The following is a 23,081-nucleotide window of genomic DNA, read 5'->3' on the forward strand; positions in this document are numbered from 1 at the left end:
GGGGGAAAGGTCAGACATGGAGGAGGGAAAGGTCAGACATGGAGGAGGAGGAGGGAAAGGTCAGACATGGAGGAGGAGGAGGAGGGGGGAAAGGTCAGACATGGAGGAGGAGGAGGAGGAGGAGGGAAAGGTCAGACATGGAGGAGGAGGAGGAGGAGGGAAAGGTCAGACATGGAGGAGGAGGAGGAGGGGGGAAAGGTCAGACATGGAGGAGGAGGAGGAGGAGGAGGGAAAGGTCAGACATGGAGGAGGAGGATGAGGAGGGAAAGGTCAGACATGGAGGAGGAGGATGAGGAGGAGGGAAAGGTCAGACGGAGGAGGGAAAGGTCAGACATGGAGGAGGAGGAGGGAAAGGTCAGACATGGAGGAGGAGGAGGAGGAGGGAAAGGTCAGACATGGAGGAGGAGGAGGAGGGAAAGGTCAGACATGGAGGAGGAGGAGGGAAAGGTCAGACATGGAGGAGGAGGGAAAGGTCAGACATGGAGGAGGAGGGAAAGGTCAGACATGGAGGAGGAGGAGGAGGAGGGAAAGGTCAGACATGGAGGAGGGAAAGGTCAGACATGGAGGAGGGGGGAAAGGTCAGACATGGAGGAGGGAAAGGTCAGACATGGAGGAGGAGGAGGAGGAGGGAAAGGTCAGACATGGAGAAGGAGGAGGAGGAGGAGGAGGAGGGAAAGGTCAGACGGAGGAGGGAAAGGTCAGACATGGAGGAGGAGGAGGAGGAGGAGGAGGGAAAGGTCAGACATGGAGGAGGAGGAGGAGGAGGAGGGAAAGGTCAGACGGAGGAGGGAAAGGTCAGACATGGAGGAGGAGGAGGGAAAGGTCAGACATGGAGGAGGAGGAGGAGGAGGGAAAGGTCAGACATGGAGGAGGAGGAGGGAAAGGTCAGACATGGAGGAGGAGGAGGAGGAGGGAAAGGTCAGACATGGAGGAGGAGGAGGGAAAGGTCAGACATGGAGGAGGAGGAGGAGGAGGGAAAGGTCAGACATGGAGGAGGAGGAGGAGGAGGGAAAGGTCAGACATGGAGGAGGAGGAGGAGGAGGGAAAGGTCAGACATGGAGGAGGAGGAGGAGGAGGGAAAGGTCAGACATGGAGGAGGAGGAGGAGGAGGGAAAGGTCAGACATGGAGGAGGAGGAGGAGGAGGAGGGAAAGGTCAGACATGGAGGAGGAGGAGGAGGAGGAGGGAAAGGTCAGACATGGAGGAGGAGGAGGAGGGAAAGGTCAGACATGGAGGAGGAGGAGGGAAAGGTCAGACATGGAGGAGGAGGAGGAGGGAAAGGTCAGACATGGAGGAGGAGGAGGAGGGAAAGGTCAGACATGGAGGAGGAGGAGGGAAAGGTCAGACATGGAGGAGGAGGGAAAGGTCAGACATGGAGGAGGGAAAGGTCAGACATGGAGGAGGAGGGAAAGGTAAGACATGGAGGAGGAGGAGGAAAAGGTCAGACATGGAGGAGTAGGAAAAGGTCAGACATGGAGGAGGAGGGAAAGGTCAGACATGGAGGAGGAGGGGGGAAAGGTCAGACATGGAGGAGGGAAAGGTCAGACATTGAGGAGGAGGAAGGGGGAAAGGTCAGACATGGAGGAGGAAGTGGCGTGGCCTGCATGGGGAGCTGAGAAGAAATGTGTCCGTCGAACTCCCGCTTACCTGTTCCAATTACCCTGAAACTATTTTATTATAAAAATACAAAACAAAAAAAACAAGTTCAGTTGACTGTAACAAAATTAACAAAACTGAACATAAAAAAAAAAAATAAAAAAATAAAAACTGTCTCAAAATAACAACTAAAACCTTCCTAACCGGCCAGCCCAGATTATGTATAAAAATAAATAAATAAATAAACCTACAGTCCAACACACACCTTATGAACATAAATAATGCTTTCCTCGCTGTGATTAAAACAAAAAATATCCCAACTAGGAAACATAAAATCACTATTTTTGTTTTTGTATATTGTAATAGTTATTTTGGGAGAAAGGCAGTCAGACCAGTTTTTAGTTATTATAGTATAGTGTTAAGAGTATTATTCACTTAGTTACGTGTGCGTGATGTTGTGATTTTCTTTGGTATTTTTAGGTTAGTGTCTGTGTGTGATTTCTGAAAATCACCCCCTTGACCCGCGGTGACACTTACTTGACGGGGGTCAGAACTCCAGAGGACCTCCGGTCACAGTGACTGTGAGGTTGACTGCCTTTCCTGGGTGTCGGTGGGGCCGGACGGCGGAGGTGCACGTGGAGGCGGAGTGAAGACTCTGCTGCTGTGAGGTGCCTTGCGGTGTCCCACACTCGCTGGAGTCCTAAGTCGATCCCTGGCTGCTGTGGCTGAGGGCCCGCCCTTATTGGCCTTCGTGGGCGGGGCTAAGGCTTTTGCTGGGTCTCCAGGGAAACTCCCACTACACCTGTGCTGCTGGGACTGCCAGGCTGCGGCGCTGAAGATCAGCCCTCTGCAGGTGAGTATAGGAGGACGGCAGCAATTTTCCTTGCATCTGGTGGAGCTGTGAGTGGGTGCTGCAGCACTGAGTGGGTTCTGGACTTTAACATTATGTGGGCGGGGCTGCTGGGAACTGCTGCCTTGTGAATACACCACCCTACACTGTCATCTATATCTACCTCTCGATACTGTAGATACCCGTTTTCATCTGGGCTTGCTGGGACTTAGAGTGGGCTAAGAATTGGCTCTGTACCAGAGGTCTCCTTTATTGAAACTCCTTTAACCCCCCCTGTGCTGGAATGTGCTGACATTGCTTTTTGCTGAGCTTGCGGGGACATGTGGTGGCTGCAGTGCTGGTGGAGCTCTGAGGCTCCCTTAGGTGACGTTTGCGCTACTATGGGCGGCCCGAGGGGCAAATCCAAACGAAACAAGTCAGGGGTTGGCGTGACTCGCTCTTCATCAGATTATGATTTCTCTTCAGATGATGGACACTTTGAGGCTAACGGATGCTCTCAGAGGGACTCTATGGCTCAGACGCCTCTTTCTACCAAAGTCGCGGCCAAAGCTGCTAAAAACGTTTTCCAGGTCTGAGAATCATTCATGCAGCACTCTGATTGGTCAGTGCATGTCCTTAGCTGACCATCCTTCTGATCCATCACCTCTTCCTTCTCCTGATTGGTTGCCGTATGATGGAGCCACCATGGACCTCCGCTTTACAGAAATATTGTCTACTATAACCTCCTGTCATACCTCCATGATCTCTAAAGTGGATGAGCTTAGACAGGAGTTTGTCATCCTGCATGACAAGACCCAAAAGTTGAGGGAACGCACAACCGAGGTGGAAAACAGAGTTTCTACTGTGGAAGACACTCCGCTCAGTCCCTCAACAAATTGCTGACCTCCAAAGGCAGTTTCGGGGCATAGTGGACAGAGCTGACGACTTTGAAAATCGCCTATGTTATCGCAATAATGTTAGGCTGATGGGCCTTCCTGAAAAGGCGGAGGGCACCGATCCTGTGGCATTCCTTATATCCTGGCTGAAGGAGATTTTGCCTGTAAATACCTTCTCTCCTTTCTTCTCGGTGGAGCAGGCACATAGGGTTCCTGCCAGACCTCCTGTTCCTGTGGGGCCCCCCAGACCATTCCTGGCGAATGTTATTCATTTCAAAGACAAACACTATCCTGCGGGCAGTGAGGATTAAAGGCGAGGTGCTCTTCGGTGATAGTCTCCTTCTACACGGACTTCTCCATGGAATTAAGAAACCAGCATACTCAAGCTCTGCGCCAAAAGGATATCTCTATGCTATGCTGTACCTGGCTCGTCTGAAGGTGGTTGGTCACACTACTAAATTCTTCACTTCACCTGCTGAAGCGATGCAGTGGGTGGAGGGGGCCCCTAGGGCTGCTAAGCCGACAGACTCATCCCCCTGCTTGACTATTTAATCCCTTCTTAGTTAGTTAGCAGTGTAGGATTGGAGTAGTAGTTGGCCGAGGTACGGAGTTCCCCCTAGGTTCTCCATGGCTAGAAGGATAACGACCTTAGTTTATTGGGTGGGCGGGAGGCGGTGATTGGTGGATTATAAGTAGCTCCTGCACCCGCCTGATATGGTTTGCTTGTTTGGGGTACAGGTCTGCACTGGTTTAGTTAGTGTTACACAGGGAATTGTTTTGGGAATGTTATTCAGTTCTGGTGGTGTGGCTTCTTTGTTGTCTGTCCTTGATGTATGGTTGTATGTGATGTCTGGGAGCTCCCCTAGTTGACTGGTTTCTGTATGGCGTGTTGGGCCCTCTTTGTGCTTCTTACAGCCTGCATAATGGGGCCCCTTAGAGTACTCAGTTGGAACGTTTGTGGCCTTAATTCCAAGGTTAAGAGAGCGCTATGCCTGGCTTTTGTTAAGAGACATTCCCTGCATTTCATGTTTGAGGTAAACTCACCTTATGGGTCAAAAGGTTTTGGCCCATAAGAGGGCATAGGTTGTGAAGGGACATCATTCTTCTTACTAGTCACTAGCTAGAGGGGTCTCAAACCTGGTGTCTAACCTCCTTGCCTCTGGTTGTCTCCCAGGTTTCCTGTGACCACTTCGGTATGTGATCTTGCATTGTCTTCCTTCTAATTCACCTTGGTCTCACTGTATGTGCCTCCTCCTTTTCATGTTGCCTTGTTGGATTTGCTTACAGATAAACTGACTTCCTTCCCTACTGACCCTGTTCTTTTTATAGGCTACTTCAATGGCTAATCCCCAGCTTGATCGCACCAGTGCTGCGGACCCTGGCTCATCTGCATTGGCTTCTTGGCATCTGGGGCTGGGCCTTACTGACCTCTGGATATGGAAGTATCTGGATGATTCCGTTTTCTCCTTTTATTCCTCAGTGCACAAGTCCTTTTCTCGTATTGATCTCGCCTTTGCTTCGGCTAACCTATTGCCAGCGGTGAGTGAAGTGTAGTAGGGGGATCTCAGATCATTCTGCTTTAATAGTTACATTAACTCTGGGTCCCCATCCCTCCTCCCACCTGTGGAGAATGCATCCTGGGTGGATTTCATGTGGAGGAAGTTTCACACATTCTGATTACTGGCCCATAATGCCTCCTATCCAGATGCTCTGATCCAGTGGGATGCTTACAAAGCAACTGTTCAGGAAGCATTTATGGTGGGGGTAGTGGGTAGGAGGGAAGAATTGGGTGCCCGGGAATGGGCGCTAGAAATAGAGATAGGACTCCTGGAGGCAGCGGCGGTTAGGGATCCTACTCCGGAGGCAGAGAGAGCATGGGCTAAGGCACAGAGGTCTCTTGATTATACAGAAGGATCCGGTACATTTGAAAATGGTGGCAAGGGAAGCGGCCATATTTGAATTTGGGGACAAGAACTGTAAACTATTGGTTTACTTGCCTAGAGAAAGTTGTCCTGTAGCTTCCATACCCTATATACGTACTATGATGGGACCCTTAGCTCTGACTCAATGATTATTAATGGGATATTCCACTCCTTTTACAGTTCCCTATACTCCTCCTCCTCCTCTGGGGTGGCCCCTGAGACTATACTGTCCTTTCCGAGGAAACTCCCCCTTACCCCATTGAGGTGTCAAGAGTTATAAAACATTTGCCCTCTGGGAAGACTCAGGGTTTGGATGGTTTGGTTGGGGACTGGTACAGGGTGAATGAGGAGAAATTGATTCCTATCCTGCTTAACCTGTATACAACAGCCTTGGAGTCTGGGGCTTTGCCTGACTCTATGAGAGAGGCCCTTATTGTAGAACTTCCCAAGCCTGGAAGGGATCCAACTTTTCCGGACTCTTATCGTCCCATTTCCCTTCTTAATGTTGATATAAAAATTTTGGCAACAGGTACTGGCAAACAGGCTTAAGGGGGTCATTTATTCAGTGGTTCACACTGATCAGACTGAGTTTATGCCAGAGAGGGCTACTGATATCAATGTCAAGAGGCTCCATCTTAACATTTTCGCAGCGCAGGAGGAACGCTTCCCCTAGTTATGTAGTTAGCCTTGATGTCTCTAAGGCCTTTGATTCGGTTGAATGGCACTATATTTGGTGCCTGATGAGTGTCCTCCGCTTTGGATATGTGTTTAGGGCGTGTTTCCATTTGCTTTATGATGTGCCTAGGGCCCTTCCCCCTGGGCAGGGGCACCCGGCAAGGGTACCCTTTATCTCCCTTTCTGTTTGCATTGGCTGTGGTACCTTTGGCGGTGGCTGTTCGTGCCTCTCATTATATTAAGGGAATCCCTAGAGGGTCCATGACTGAAAAGATATCCCTGTATGTCAATGACACCTTGGTTTAGTTAGGTGATGTGGAGGGCTCCTTAGGTGCTCTGTTTGGTCTTTTGGATAGGTTTGGGGAGGTCTCGGGTCTGAGAGTGAATTGGGCCAAATCATCTATTATGTCCTTATTCCAGGGCGGGGGGGGGGGGGGGGATTTTAACCTTCTACATTGCCTAATGGTTTGCAGGCAGTCTCCTGCTCCATGTATTTGGGAGTGGAGGTGTCTCCTAGTAATTCTGAGTTTATGGCCCTTAATTTAGACCCTCTTTTAGGTAATCTGCCTTACAAGTATGGGATTCCTTACCCTTATCCCTAGCAGGTAGGGTTAATATTTTCAAAATGATCTTCCTCACAAAATTCCTATACCTCTTTCATTTGTCACCTACTATCCCTCCTAGGGAGTTTTTTGTCAAACTTAACAGGGCTCTGAGATCCTTCTATTGGCAGAATAAGCCTCAGAGATTAGGGCAAGCAATGCTCCAGGCGCCAAAGCAGGGGGGGGGGAACGACTTGCTGCTCCCAATATGCATAACTATTTTCTAGCTTCACAGCTGGTGTATGCAGCCTGGTGGATTGACCTGGACCTCTCTAATGCCTTTACAGCTTTGGCGGGGGCTCTCATGGGTTCCTATGAGATACTGACTAATACATTGTAAGGTATGCTCCCTCTACATCCTTGGTGGCTGCGGTCTGGTCGGTGATTTCTGGGCGCTTCCCTCAGCCGGTGGTATCTTCTAGAGCAGTGTTTCCCAACCCAGTCCTCAAGGCACACCAACAGTCCAGGATTTTAATTTTTCCCTGTTCTATTCCAATGGAGTAACTGAAAAAAAACGGAATGTTGGTGTGCCTTGAGGACTGGGTTGGGAAACACTGTTCTAGAGCACCCCTGTGGGATAATCCTCATTTAGAAAACCTGCGGGAGCTGGAGGTGGACAGAGTTTGGAGCTCCCAGAAATTAAATTTGACATGCATTTATTTGGAGATAACTGTGTCTTGCCTTCATTTGCTGAATTAAGGGACTGTTTTCATGTCCCTCGGGATGCCCACTTCAGGTATCTTCAGTTGCAACATGCGGTTTCCGCACAGTTTGGTTCACTGGAAGTTACCCCTGTGTTTAATTAATCAGAATTGCTCCTGGGAACCATTGACCTGGCCAAGCCCCTCACTCAGGAGTTATGCTTTATTGCATTCAGTGGGTCCAGACCCATTTGCTCTTGCACAGCTGAAGTGGGTTGAGGATGTTCCAAGTCTTTCTGTAGAAATGTGGCAGGAAGTGGTTAAGACTTATTATCCTACGGTGCTTAGTGCCCGAGATATGCTCATTCAATCCAGGTTTGTTCTCCGTTTGTATTATACACCCGTTAGACTACATCACATGGGGGTCTCGAAGTCTGATATTTGTTTCAGGTGTGGGAGTGAAAGAGATACTTTTTTTGCATGCGGTGTGGACTTGTTCCTGTGTTGTGCCCTTTTGGAGAGAGGTGATGCAATTCCTGTCAGACCATCTGGAATTCCCCTTTGTTCGGACGCCGGAAGTCTATTTGTTGGGAATCATTAATGGTTGGTAATGGGCTCTTATAGACGCCTATTGATCTGTTTTCTCCTGTTTTGTGCACGCAAAGTCATAGTGATGGCCTGGAAGGATGTGTCCCGGTGGATAGCCTTAGTGAATAAATATGTTCCTCTCTACCATACCTTGTACGTGAGTCGGAAATCTCCCAAAAAATTTGACAAAGTTTGATTGCTGTGGATGTTGCTGGATGCCTTTACGAATCCTACAGTTCGTGGGTCCTACCAGTCTTAGGGTGGTTACGTGGATAAATGGTGAGCTCCCAGGACGTGTTCTGGTGTGGGTGTGTGTGTGTGTGTGTGTGTGTGTGTGAGAATGGTTGTGTCTGTGGTATGGTGTCACAGTGATTGTGTTCTCTGTGGGAATACTCTTCATCCTCCTACTATAGTGGTTTTATGATTTATAGAACACGGTCTGATCCTATTGATTTTTATATGCCTTGTCTTATGGACCGAATGTCAATTGGTACAGGTGGGGAGGGTCCTCTTGGGGCTGTATATTTATATGTTGTTCATTTAATTGAAAAAAAAAAAAAACATGGAGAAAGGAAAGGGCAGACATGGAGGAAGAAGAGAGGAGGAGGAGTGAAAGGTCAGACATGGAGGAAGAAGAGAGGAGGAGGAGGAGGAGTGAAAGGTCAGACATGGAGGAAGAAGAGAGGAGGAGTGAAAGGTCAGACATGGAGGAAGAAGAGAGGAGGAGGAGGAGTGAAAGGTCAGACATGGAGGAAGAAGAGGGGAGGAGTGAAAGGTCAGACATGGAGGAAGAAGAGGAGGAGGAGTGAAAGGTCAGACATGGAGGAAAAAGAGGAGGAGGAGTGAAAGGTCAGACATGGAGGAAGAAGAGGAGGAGGAGTGAGAGGTCAGACATGGAGGAGGAGGAGAAGGGAAAGGTGAGACATGGTGGAGTAGTAGGAGAAGGTAAAGGTCAGACATGGAGGAGAAGGAGGGGGAGGGAAAGGTCAGACATGGAGGAGGGAAAGGTGAGACATGGTGGAGGAGTAGAAGGGAAAAGTTAGACATGGAGGAGACCATGAATAACAAGAGGGAGCTCTCACCCCGTGTCCCCCACATCGGCTCCTGCACATCTTTAGCTCTCCCACATCTCGACACTGCTGATTGACACAAACCTAGATCCAGAGGAAAGGGAGGTCAAAGATACAGGGAAGGCAGCAGATAGTTGGGTAATGGAAGACATAGTGCAAGGCTACACAAGGTCTGGTAGGAGATGATGATCCAGAGCCTCTGCTGCACCTCATCACTTCTTACCTCACTTGTACCTACCTTTCCTGGCCCACAGACCGTTCCAGTCTTTACCAGAACAGAGTCCCAAACATCATCTCCCAGATTGAAGTAAGTGCCCCGACACAAGATTTCCGTTCTGTTCACAGTGACTGGGATGGAAATAATTTCTGCACTGGTGCCCAACAGGGGGCGATCTCTACCACCCAAACACTGAATGCTTCCACAGAGGATATCCCTGCAAGAGACAGCAAGTAGGAGGTGAGGCTGAACAATAATAGGGGGAGAAGGTAGGTAACCCAGTAAACACACATAATACAGGCATACCTCGGGGTGCAGGGGAGGTAAGAGCCATTGCTGATCCGTCCACAGTTTCCATATTTATCTCCTCTTGTGTTCACTTTGGCAAAGCAGGAATCAGGAGCAGTTAAAGAACCTGCAGAGATGTGAGGCTCAGAAGTGGGAGGAGGACACCTTTCCCACCCCTGTAAGGTCATAGTGCTCCTTATGTGACACTCTCTGCCCCCAGAGACCTCCCCTTACTAGTTCATGTACAACCCCCCCCCCCCCCGACCCCAGCTTACCTGGACCCCAAAGACGTTGGCACTGTGTCTGCAGCGTTCTGCATTCTCCCTGGTAGCAGTGCGCTCGACCTTTTGCACAGGGCTCCCCATTCTGGAAGTAGACATTGGCCGGGCAGTGAGGAGACACTCCATTGCAGTATTCTGGAAGATCACACTCCCCAAACGCCTGCCGGCATAATGTTCCAGAGGGTCTTATCTGTGGAGAACAGTCAGTCCTTCACCAGGGCCGGGCAATGACCACAGAACACAGGTGTACAACTTACCTTACAGCGCTCACAGCATGAGCCATCAGAGGCGCACTCTGCCCCCGGCATCAACTTGCAGCTGCTGGCATTACAGCAAGGATCCATACAGTCCTGTGGGCAAAGGGGATGCCCCCAATAACATTAGATATGGATGGAGGAGGGGGCACCAGAACTCACAGCCTACAAGGATCCGGGCACTTCTGAGGGCCAAAGAAGTCCCTAATAATGAGATATGGATGGAGGAGGGGACAATGGCTGATCAGGATTGGAACCGGGACTTACATGGTCTACATCAGTATCTATGGGGTTTATTGTATAACACTCAGCACAGATGACAGGTCAGAGATAGACAATTACACCAATGTTGGTTTATGCAGCTACTGAAATGCTGCTCTGCTGCCTAGTGTTTAACTGGCACAGGTTAAATGGGCACTGGCATTAAAAAAAATGTGTTTTTATGTTGCAGAGACCGATCAGGAGAACAAGTTGGGAGAAGTGCATGCTTAGTGTCTGTGACTCTCCATGTCAGCTCCGTGTCACGTGACCTGGACAGATTCACACTGCAAGTCTTTGGGGCCTCACAGACAGAGCGGACAACACCACTAACCCTCCTCACACGGCTCATTCTCATCATTGATCGGTGTCTGAACACTCGGACCCCAATCCGATAAACACTTTATGTCCCTAGGACACATCAAAGGCTTTTTTTCTTTCTTTCTGTGGACGGTACGCTTTATATCCACTCACTTTATGACTGACTGCAGTCCACCAAATATAAGATTCCAGGGTCCTCTGTACACTACTGATCCTTAATGTCTAGGATGAGAAGGATGCCTTTCTATGGGTCATGTCTGGTACTGCAGCTCAGCTCTATAGAAGTGAATGGCACTGAGCTGCAATATCGCACACAACCTGTGGATAAGGGTAGCACTGTCGGATAAAAGCAACTATATTTTCTAATGGTAAACACAACAGCGCAGACAATAACCACCACTATGTGTTACTGGGCTGACCATTCCCTCTCCCTCATTCATGACATCACTACCTCCTTTGTGACATCACTCCCTCACCTGCAGCAGGCCGCAGTCGCACTCTTCTCCATCCTCCACCAGCAAGTTTCCACACACAGGCTGACCATACACACTGCTCGGACTGGGCACATTGAACAGGCACATCCCTCCACCTTGGTGCAGACTGGTCATCAGATCTTTCACACTGCAGTTACTGAACTCCAAGCCTGGCATAAACCTGCCAAAGATCAGACATATGAGCTCAGCACATCAGCAGGGGGCGACCCATACTGTAAGAAATAAGCAGGGCAGGGACGGGCGCACGTCCATCCTGATCTCTCACCCGGTGGACTGTGTCATTATCCACTGCTTTCCCATCCGTGGCTGTCCGCACGTCCCGTCTACAGTGTCATGATTCAAGCCCAGATTGTGCCCCAGCTCATGCGCCATGGTGGATGCCACAACTATAATGCTCTGCGAGTGATCCTAATGGGGAAAACAACGTGACCACTGAGCACAGGGACTCCCAGATGGATCCCCCCCATGGCAGATCACCACTCACCATGGTCACCCCTCCAGACTCCGGTGTGCAGATTGAGTTCATTGTGGCCATGCCAACAGAGGAGCCCTTAAATGTCACCCCCCTGCAGAGAGACACAGAAGGGTTAATAAGAGGGTGACACACAAAAGGGACAGACGCAATGGGAGACACTGACGTTAGGAGATGGGCGTTGTCGTGATGAGTCCGTCGTATCAGATCCTTCACCCTCCAGGACAGGAATCTGTTCAATGTCTCCGCTGGATCCGTACTGACGGAGATCATGTCCTTCTGGCTCCACACTTCCACCATGACCAGCACCACCCTAACATTCAGCATCCGGTAAAACTGGGAAAGAACATGACGCATGTCACAGGAGCTGGTGAGGGTGACACACGTTTAATCATTTATAGAGATACTCACTGCGTCCATCTTGTTGGCGATCTCCAGCATCCGCACATGGAGTCTCTGCAGGTCCTGGTTATACTTCCTGAACTAAAAGACGAAGCACGAGACCTTCAGTATAGGCTGTAGGAGAACAGTCACTAGGATACATGACCGTGCACACTTACCTCGCTGTTATCTGCCACCATCACCAGCTCCACATACTTCACCTCACTCTCCACCTACAGAAACCAGACACACGTGACTCCAGCACCTGCACAGTGTGCTCTACCTGCTGTAGATCAGTTCTCTGCTCACCCAATGAGAAGTGTCCGTCTGTGATGGAAGTGGCCTCTCCTCTGTCAGGCTGAGCAGCGTCCTCCCCACCCATTCAGTCACAGACAGATCCTCAGCCGCTGTCTCACACGTCGTGTTCCGATTCGTCTCTATCGGGTGCACTATGTGCTTGGAGATGGGGTCCTCTGGAATTGGCTCAATGCTGAACCTCTGCTCTGGCCCCAAAATGATTGTCCCCCTGGAGAGAGAGAGAGGGATGATACTGTCGATGTACATACATCTCCACATTACTGAGCTATGATACAGGGCAGTGTTTCCCAACCAGGGTGCTTCCAGCTGTAGCCGTTGGCTGGCATGCTGGGAGTTGTAGTTGTTACAGCTGAAGGCACCTTAGTTGGGAAACATTTATCTAGGGCAGGGGTCTCAAACTGGTGGGCCTCCAGATGTTGCAAAACCAACTCCCATCATTCCCGACAGGGCATGTCCAGGCACGCTGGGAGTTTAAGTTTTGCAACATCTGGTGGGCCAGCAGTTTGAGACCCCTGATTTAGGGGGATGCATTGCTGCTAAACATTGGGGGGGGGGGGGGGGGGTGATGTAATGATGTTGGGCCCGAGTGCACACACTTGTATATCAAGGTGAAAAGAAACGTCTTCTTAACACCCATATACTCACCCCCCCCCCCCCCCCCCCCCATACATACCTGAGACCAGAGCACAGGCTGAGGCTGCTCCAGGGGCCACCAACTCCCTCCAGCCTCCCATGATAGAAACAGTTTATCTGAAGAAACAAGATAAATCAGTGTGAACAGTGCCTCAGATATAACCCTAAACTCTCCACTCCAACACCGCACCAAAGACGAAGGATCTGAATATAATCAAATCACTTGTGGATTCCTTTGGTCTTGAAAAAGTCCAAAGTGAGAAGTGCAATAGTTAAAGGAGACCTCAGAGTGTCAGCCCAGACTTCTCCAGGGGAATCAAGAGTCTGGGAGTCAAGAATGAATAATGGAGTAATCAAAGACTTTCTAAACAACTACTAACCAATCACAGCTCAGCTTTCATATCTTAGAGCAGCCTTCATATCTTAGCGCATATCTACAGTTATTGTATCATAGTCTGTGTAATCTGAGGCCACTGTACAGGATTTACTCTCCCTGTGTAAACAGAAGAAATGGCCTCAGACTTGTTTCCTCCTGAGAGATTAGGAGTCACTATCCCTACACATTATGGGGGGGGGAGGACTAAAAGGGCTCTCCCAGCTGTAACAGTCTCTGCTTTAACAACATGGTGGACTTTGCGATTATTGACCTCTTGTACTAGGAGGCTCCTACCAGAGCTGTTGGGCAGATAGAGGTGCAATAAAGGGTTAAATAACGCCCCCAACGCACAGACCGTCTTCATTTGCATAACGTCATTTATCAGTTTATCAATGGGTTCAGTTTAGATGAAATGGCGAAATAGGGGGCATGGGTAAGAGGTGAGGTGGATGTGGAGGAGAACACCTTCCCCTCTGTATGAGGCACTTTATGTGTATGACCCAAGGGCGGACACCGCCTGCACCAATCAGGATTCCCCTTACCAGCTCCGGCCGCCTGTCTCTTACTCCAGTCCCATCAGGAAGGTAATAGGTTATTGTGTGAAAGTCTGGCAGCAAAAGTCTGAAAGAGGAAGACAGGAAGGAAGGGGGTTAAAACTTTCTATTGGGGACCTATTGGGGGGGGACTATGCTTTCAACCACTGATTTAATATGAAATTATTTTGACTGGCGAACAGAAACGAGGATTCACCAATCAAAACCACCGCTCAGTGTGAACCCAGCCGAACAAGAATCCACATGTAGCAGAGCTGAATAGAGAGAGGTGGTGCTAAAGAACCGCCCCATCTAACAGATTTGGGGGGGGGGGGGAAGAAGCAGGAGATTACACTTGTTACAAATATTTGTACAAAAGGTCCCCTTTTCATTTCCACACCCGCTAAGTTATTGAAGATGCGCAAAAGAACTTCAATCTCACACCAACCCAGACCACACTTTAAAATTCCTTAGATGGAAGCTATTTATGACGATCATGTGCTTTTTTTGATAAATTAGGCGCAATTACACACGATGTACACACAGGTAGCTGGCAGGAGAAATAACTTGATTTCTATTTGTACAATGATAAACTCCTCACTATTTTTAGGATCTCCGCTTGCTGTCAGTGATGGGGAACATTTGGCGTTTTAGTTCATAAGACTAAAAAAGCTGCTACTTCTCTTAATTACAATTGTAACCAGAGAGGACCCAGAGTGATACATTGTAACAAACTACATACTGGAAATTAGCTCTGGATGTCAAGAATTAAAGGGGTACTCCGGTGCTTAGACATCTTATCCCCCAGGCTTGCATTGAGGGGCGGAGCGTGACTTCACATGGGGGCGGAGGCGTGATGTCACGCGCAGCCGGTAATCAGACCCGGAGCGAACACTCTCTGGGGACTGATTACAAACGGGGTGCCGTGTGCAAGATCCCGGGGGTCCCCACCGGCAGGACTCCCGCGATCAGGCATCTTATCCCCTCTCCTTTGGATAGGGGATAAGATGTCTAAGCACCGGAGTACTCCTTTAATGTTTCCATTGACTGACAGGAGGACCTGTTAGTAGAACCTGAAATAGAGAGGACTCGTGGCGGGCCCCCTCATCATCTAGCCAGCTCGTGGCGGGCCCCCTCATCATCTAGCCAGCTCGTGGCGGGCCCCCTCATCTAGCCAGCTCGTGGCAGGCCCCCTCATCTAGCCAGCTTGTGGCGGAACCCCTGATCATCTAGCCAGCTCGTGGCGCACCCCCTCATCTAGCTGGCTGGTAGCCGACCCCCTCATCATCTAGAAGGCTTGAGGCAGACCCCTTGATTATCTAGTCTACTTGTGGTTGACCTCCTCATCCAACCGGATTGTAGCCAACCCCTGATTGTCTCCGCACACGCTTATCCTTACTACTCAGGAAGTTTTATTGTATTACTTTAGGGAGGGCCGGACGGTGACAGATGACAGGGGGCGCCGCAGCGTGCACTGACCAGGTGATGCCACTATCCTGCTTCCATCTACATTCCTTCTCAGCTTCCTATGAGCAGGGTCTTCTGTGGTCTAAGCAAATCTACTTCCCAGTGAATTTCCCTGAGCCCTCACTCCCTGACAACCTTCCTAACCTGACCCCTCCTCACCATATCTCCTCAAAGGGAGAGAGGAAACGCTAAGAACTTTCCGGACACATTGTAAATAAAACACTTTTAAACTTACACCCCTCATTGTGTCCGGAAACCTCCCATCCTGTGCTGCCAAGCCCAGCACCTCTTGGATCAATCTTACAACTCCCACAGCAGACAGTGGCATGTAGCCCACTAAATGCCCAGACACTGGCCTCCTGTATAATGTTCTCCAGTATATACACACTTACTGGGTCCTCCTGTATAATGTTCTCCAGTATATACACACTTACTGGGTCCTCCTGTATAATGTTCTCCAGTATATACACACTTACTGGGTCCTCCTGTATAATGTTCTCCAGTATATATATACACTTACTGGGTCCTCCTGTATAATGTTCTCCAGTATATATACACACTTACTGGGTCCTCCTGTATAATGTTCTCCAGTATATATATACACTTACTGGGTCCTCCTGTATAATGTTCTCCAGTATATATACACACTTACTGGGTCCTCCTGTATAATGTTCTCCAGTATATATATACACTTACTGGGTCCTCCTGTATAATGTTCTCCAGTATATATACACACTTACTGGGTCCTCCTGTATAATGTTCTCCAGTATATATACACACTTACTGGGTCCTCCTGTATAATGTTCTCCAGTATATACACACTTACTGGGTCCTCCTGTGTAATGTTCTCCAGTATATACACACTTACTGGGTCCTCCTGTATAATGTTCTCCAGTATATATACACACTTACTGGGTCCTCCTGTGTAATGTTCTCCAGTATATACACACTTACTGGGTCCTCCTGTGTAATGTTCTCCAGTATATACACACTTACTGGGTCCTCCTGTGTAATGTTCTCCAGTATATATACACACTTACTGTGTCCTCCTGTATAATGTTCTCCAGTATATACACACTTACTGGGTCCTCCTGTGTAATGTTCTCCAGTATATATACACACTTACTGTGTCCTCCTGTATAATGTTCTCCAGTATATACACACTTACTGTGTCCTCCTGTATAATGTTCTCCAGTATATACACACTTACTGGGTCCTCCTGTGTAATGTTCTCCAGTATATACACACTTACTGGGTCCTCCTGTGTAATGTTCTCCAGTATATATACACACTTACTGGGTCCTCCTGTGTAATGTTCTCCAGTATATATACACACTTACTGGGTCCTCCTGTATAAACACTTATTGGGTCCTCTCCTATAATGGTCACCCAGCGTCCGATATCTGAACACTTACTGGCTCCTCCCGTAAAACATTCCCCCTTCTTCCAGTATATGAACACTTACTGTGTCCTCCCTTATAACGTCCCCCCTCCTGCTGTCTCACTTAGCAGATCTCGTATAATGTTCCCCCTCCTCTGGTATCTGAACACTTACTGGGTCCTCCCATATAATGTCCCCCCTCCTCTGGTGTCTGAACACTTACTGGGTCCTCTTGTATAACATCCCCTAAATACTTACTGGTTATGATGAAGCTGTAGGGTGACAGCAGCTCCATCTATCTCCATCCTTAGCTGTAAGCGGTCAGGAAGAGCCTAAAAGGAGAAGAGAAGAAATCACGTGCAGGGAGCTGAGAGTCGGAAACCAAGAATAGACTGTGGGAACAACCACAGCACATCTACGTATAATACTGGGCGTCATATACTAAAACATTGGATGAAGGGTCCCATCACACTGTAGACCCCCATGAATGAGACATGGTAATACGTGGCACATGAAGAATCAGATCCCTGCTATAGTAAGTCTGTAGATCCAAAGCGTGTAGACTCAATGGACTTCATGCATTGTCCACACAGATGGGAGACAGGTGACAGAGGAGTCCAGCACTGCCACCAGCTCCAAGCCAGTGAAGGTGATGCTCCAATAAATCTATCTGGAGAAGACAACGTAAATGAACAGCGATCCTCATCTATTAGGCTCTATGTGCACCAGACATAATATGCAACCTAAAGTAGACCAGATCCCAGCATGGTAATGGACACCAGCAGAAGAACAAGCCCCAGAGGATTTCATGGTGACCAACATGTAGCCAGACAAATCTGATGCTAGGGGCCTCCAGATGTTGCAAAACTACGCCAAAGACTGCCCAGGCATGCTGGGAGTTGTGGTGTCGCAACAGCTGGAGGCACACTAATTGGCAAACACTTAGATTGTGGTTTTGTGAGGATCCTGCTTCACTTTGGTTAGACTTTCCTCATCCCAATAAACATCCACCATGTTTATGGTCAGAATCATACCCAAGACAAAACTTTATCAAAAAGTATAAAGATTTATAGGACTACACAACTTCTGCATCCGATGAGGAAAGATTTGACTCACTTGTTAAGAGAAAGGACTCTTAAAGAGAAAGCTCTACCAATAATGGAGGCCCTCAGTGGGGCGGTATGGTGACATATAGAGGTGTATGGTGTGATTTGGAGAGGACACATTGTGGTGTGAACGGGACATCTCACAGGCAGACTATGCCTCATCCAGGTCATCTCTCCTGTATCCGTGGACACCAGACACGTAAAAACTCATTCTAGATACACATTCAGCATCTGGAGTGCACATTAAGGATTAGGAAGTGAGAGGTGGGTGTACCCGCGCCCCCACCCCCCTTCTTCTATCATCATTGTTCCAGGGTTCAGGAGGAAGGAACCCCTCCCTGTGAAGTCAGGGCGATGCTGACATGTCTCTAAAGCCATGTTCACGAGGAGAGGAAGTGTCTCATTCCTCCCAGAGCAATACACCAAGAATGCCAGGCAGGCGGAAGAATGGACCCAGAGGTGATGTAATGACCGGGCCAACGGTGAGGAGTCACTGCGCAGATCTCCATCATGGCACTTGTCCAGGCCCAGCTGTAGGGCAATGACCCCGACCCCTCTGAGAAGGGAGCTGCACATCAAGTATGGTCCTGGGAGAAAACTCCTGGAGAAGATTCTCACTAATGACAAGTATCCAGCCATTGTGCAAATTGTGACAATCACCAACACGGCAGCCAACAGTGCCAGTCACACCGGAGGCCTCACAAACACTACAGTCCATGGTGACAATCACAGGAGGCCCCACAAACACTACAGCCCATGGTGACAATCACAGGAGGCCACAAACACACTACAGTCTATGGTGACAATCACAGGAGGCCTCACAAACACTACAGCCCATGGTGACAATCACAGGAGGCCCCACAAACACTACAGCCCATGGTGACAATCACAGGAGGCCCCACAAACACTACAGCCCATGGTGACAATCACAGGAGGCCTCACAAACACTACAGTCCATGGTGACAATCACAGGAGGCCCCACAAACACTACAGCCCATGGTGACAATCACAGGAGGCCACAAACACACTACAGTCTATGGTGACAATCACAGGAGGCCCCACAAACACTACAACCCATGGTGACAATCACAGGAGGCATCACAAACACTACAACCCATGGTGACAATCACAGGAGGCCACAAACACTACAGTCCATGGTGACAATCACAGGAGGCATCACAAACACTACAACCCATGGTGACAATCACAGGAGGCCACAAACACTACAGTCCATGGTGACAATCACAGGAGGCCCCACCAACACTACAACCCATGGTGACAATCACAGGAGGCCCCACCAACACTACAGCCAATGGTGACAATCACAGGAGGCCCCACCAACACTACAGCCAATGGTGACAATCACAGGAGGCCTCACAAACCCTACAGTCCATGGTGACAATCACAGGTGGCCTCACCAACACTACAGTCCATGGTGACAATCACAGGAGGCATCACAAACACTACAACCCATGGTGACAATCACAGGTGGCCCCACAAACACTACAGTCCATGGTGACAATCACAGGAGGCCACAAACACACTACAGTCCATGGTGACAATCACAGGTGGCCTCACCAACACTACAGCCCATGGTGACAATCACAGGAGGCCCCACCAACACTACAGCCAATGGTGACAATCACAGGAGGCCTCACAAACCCTACAGTCCATGGTGACAATCACAGGTGGCCTCACCAACACTACAGTCCATGGTGACAATCACAGGAGGCATCACAAACACTACAACCCATGGTGACAATCACAGGTGGCCCCACAAACACTACAGTCCATGGTGACAATCACAGGAGGCCACAAACACTACAGCCCATGGTGACAATCACAGGAGGCCACAAACACTACAGTCCATGGTGACAATCACAGGAGGCCCCACAAACACTACAGCCCATGGTGACAATCACAGGAGGCCACAAACACACTACAGTCTATGGTGACAATCACAGGAGGCCTCACAAACACTACAGTCCATGGTGACAATCACAGGAGGCCACAAACACTACAGTCCATGGTGACAATCACAGGAGGCATCACCAACACTACAACCCATGGTGACAATCACAGGTGGCCTCACCAACACTACAGTCCATGGTGACAATCACAGGAGGCCTCACAAACACTACAGTCTATGGTGACAATCACAGGAGGCCACAAACACTACAGTCCATGGTGACAATCACAGGAGGCATCACCAACACTACAACCCATGGTGACAATCACAGGTGGCCTCACCAACACTACAGTCCATGGTGACAATCACAGGAGGCCTCACAAACACTACAGTCTATGGTGACAATCACAGGAGGCCACAAACACTACAGTCCATGGTGACAATCACAGGAGGCCCCACCAACACTACAACCCATGGTGACAATCACAGGAGGCCCCACCAACACTACAGCCAATGGTGACAATCACAGGAGGCCTCACAAACCCTACAGTCAATGGTGACAATCACAGGTGGCCTCACCAACACTACAGCCCATGGTGACAATCACAGGAGGCCCCACCAACACTACAGCCAATGGTGACAATCACAGGAGGCCTCACAAACACTACAGCCCATGGTGACAATCACAGGAGGCCCCACAAACACTACAGCCCATGGTGACAATCACAGGAGGCATCACAAACACTACAACCCATGGTGACAATCACAGGAGGCCTCACAAACACTACAACCCATGGTGACAATCACAGGAGGCCCCACCAACACTACAGTCCATGGTGACAATCACAGGAGGCCCCACCAACACTACAGCCCATGGTGACAATCACGGGAGGCCCCACCAACACTACAGCCCATGGTGACAATCACAGGAGGCATCACCAACACTACAGTCCATGGTGACAATCACAGGAGGCATCACCAACACTACAGTCCATGGTGACAATCACAGGAGGCCCCACAAACACTACAGCCCATGGTGACAATCACAGGAGGCCCCACCTCCCAGCTCATTAACACACTGCATTCCATGTATGAACCAGGAGGCTTAGGATGAACATGGGTACTGCAGAGCATTGTGTAACAAAATACAACAGAACCTGTGCTCATGACTGGTTAGGACTCTGTTCACATTTGGCTGCATGCTGTACTATTCCTCCCATCAAATGTGAATAAGTGTTCAATGGACCCATAGATGCGAGTGTGAACAAAGTGTAAGCTGGTCGTGCACCATACATAACGGTTTTATTCTCATTCGACTGTCAGCTTCTCCTCTACATAAATCCATACTTTGCGACATCGGTCACTAGGGCAGTTATGGGGTTAGCTTTTTTTGGTCTGTGAATGGACACGTTAACACCACCGCTAAAATGGTGGCAGAGGATAAGCAGCATGTTGGGAGGGATAGAAATCACAGGTCCAGACTGTCACCTATGATAGATGTGGGGTGCACATGGACATCTACGGCAGAGTAAATACTGTCACTGATGGCTGAGCAGGCGGTATAACCACTGGAGGGTCTTGGTGTGATGTTACAAGCATGCACTGCTCTCATACTGCACATTTATACAGGGAGTGACCCACCTGAAGAGCCTCATCCAGGGTCAGCGGGCGCCCATCACTGCTCAGCTCTGGAGACACCTCCCAGGAGGAGGCCTGCTGAGACACCGGGGGATCCCCATCTAGAACACAGGAGATAAGGATTATAAAAAGGTGATCGATACAGAGGACAGCCATGAAGATCACATGATAACACAGAGTGCCCCCCACACACACTTTATATGTCACTCACACAGCGGCTGGGGAGACCCCCCCACTCCTAGCATCCTTGGATACCTGACAAGAATGTTGGACTTCTGGCCAATTCTGTACAACTTCCTGGCGTCCGCCCCACTTTGGTGCAGAATGGGTTACATTATAGGGAGGGGCGAATTGTGTCTAACATCATTCACATCTGGAGGAGCTGACGGGGCAGTGGGCCAAACCAGGACAAGAGTCCCACCCAACAGACATCACACGTGCCCCAACCATGTGGAGCGCTCCGCAGTCAGGACCAGAGGCTGGTTGGTGCTGAGCATTATAGGAGCCCTCAGAAATAAAACAGTGCCCCCTCCCCTGCCCCATCCCAGTCAGTAAGGCCTCCTACAGGAACAAAACCAAATCATATGCAATAACCAGAAAGAATTCACAAATGTCACTAGTACACGTGAGAAAACAAGTCCTCGCCTGAGGCCTGATCACTAGGAGTAAAAAGATGTGTTCAGTTCACACTAGTGTAATAATGGAGCATTTCACACCAGTAATAAAGACACAAGTCCCGGGACCATCGTAAGCCTGAGGACCAGAAATCACAACATGTCCGTATTACACTAGTGAGAGGGCTAATCATCACAATTATACACAGTTACAACTATCACCAACAGTACACAAATATGACATGTAACCCTACGCACCATCACCTCACACACACAGTCCAGGTCTCCTCACCATCACCACACACACACAGTCCAGGTCTCCTCACCATCACCTCACACACACACAGTCCAGGTCTCCTCACCACCATCACCTCACACACACACACACACACACACACACACACACACACACACACACCCAGTCCAGGTCTCCTCACCATCACCACACACACACACACAGTCCAGGTCTCCTCACCATCACCACACACACACACACACACACACACACACACACACACAGTCCAGGTCTCCTCACCATCACCACACACACACACACACACACACAGTCCAGGTCTCCTCACCACCATCACCTCACACACACAGTCCAGGTCTCCTCACCACCATCACCACACACACACAGTCCAGGTCTCCTCACCATCACCTCACACACACACAGTCCAGGTCTCCTCACCACCATCACCTCACACACACACACACACACACAGTCCAGGTCTCCTCACCATCACCTCACACACACACACACACACACACACACACACACACACACAGTCCAGGTCTCCGCACCATCAACTCACACAGTCCAGGTCTCCTCACCATCACCACACACACACACACACACACACACACACTCACACACACACACACACAGTCCAGGTCTCCTCACCACCATCACCACACACACACACACACACACACACACACACACTCAGTCAGTCCAGGTCTCCTCATCACCACACACACACACACACACACACAGTCCAGGTCTCCTCACCATCACCTCACACATACATACATACATACATACATACACACACACACACACACACACACACACACACACACTCCATGTCTCCTCACCATCACATCACACCACACACACACAGTCCATGTCTCCTCACACACACACACACACACACACACACACACACACAGTCCAGGTCTCCTCACCATCACCACACACACACACACACACACACAGTCCAGGTCTCCTCACCATCACCACACACACACACACACACACACAGTCCAGGTCTCCTCACACACACACACACACACACACACACACAGTCCAGGTCTCCTCA

The 23,081-nt window shown here is 49.5% G+C and overlaps 1 protein-coding gene across 7 annotated transcripts in view; it reads right to left on the minus strand.

Annotated features, from left to right (window-relative positions):
* The window catches only part of LOC130339673 (disintegrin and metalloproteinase domain-containing protein 15-like), an 89,194-nt gene that overhangs the window by 7,970 nt on the left and 58,143 nt on the right, over positions 1–23,081 (minus strand). For 6 of the 7 annotated variants that reach the window (XM_056554053.1, XM_056554057.1, XM_056554055.1 and 3 more), the window contains exons 2-17: positions 21,149–21,246; positions 16,751–16,824; positions 13,654–13,732; positions 12,776–12,852; positions 12,094–12,310; positions 11,964–12,017; positions 11,815–11,886; positions 11,570–11,739; positions 11,416–11,497; positions 11,197–11,339; positions 10,914–11,091; positions 9,862–9,954; positions 9,599–9,794; positions 9,342–9,450; positions 9,057–9,252; positions 8,831–8,902 (exon numbers count right to left, since the gene is read on the minus strand). In XM_056554053.1, coding sequence (XP_056410028.1) covers positions 8,831–8,902; positions 9,057–9,252; positions 9,342–9,450; positions 9,599–9,794; positions 9,862–9,954; positions 10,914–11,091; positions 11,197–11,339; positions 11,416–11,497; positions 11,570–11,739; positions 11,815–11,886; positions 11,964–12,017; positions 12,094–12,310; positions 12,776–12,852; positions 13,654–13,732; positions 16,751–16,824; positions 21,149–21,246 — 1,910 coding nt within the window. The remainder of the gene's footprint in view (positions 1–8,830; positions 8,903–9,056; positions 9,253–9,341; positions 9,451–9,598; positions 9,795–9,861; positions 9,955–10,913; positions 11,092–11,196; positions 11,340–11,415; positions 11,498–11,569; positions 11,740–11,814; positions 11,887–11,963; positions 12,018–12,093; positions 12,311–12,775; positions 12,853–13,653; positions 13,733–16,750; positions 16,825–21,148; positions 21,247–23,081) is intronic. The other variant, XM_056554056.1, reaches the window with a different exon arrangement.

This window comes from Hyla sarda, unplaced genomic scaffold (assembly GCF_029499605.1).
Source record: "Hyla sarda isolate aHylSar1 unplaced genomic scaffold, aHylSar1.hap1 scaffold_55, whole genome shotgun sequence".
NCBI classification, from domain to species: domain Eukaryota; kingdom Metazoa; phylum Chordata; class Amphibia; order Anura; family Hylidae; genus Hyla; species Hyla sarda.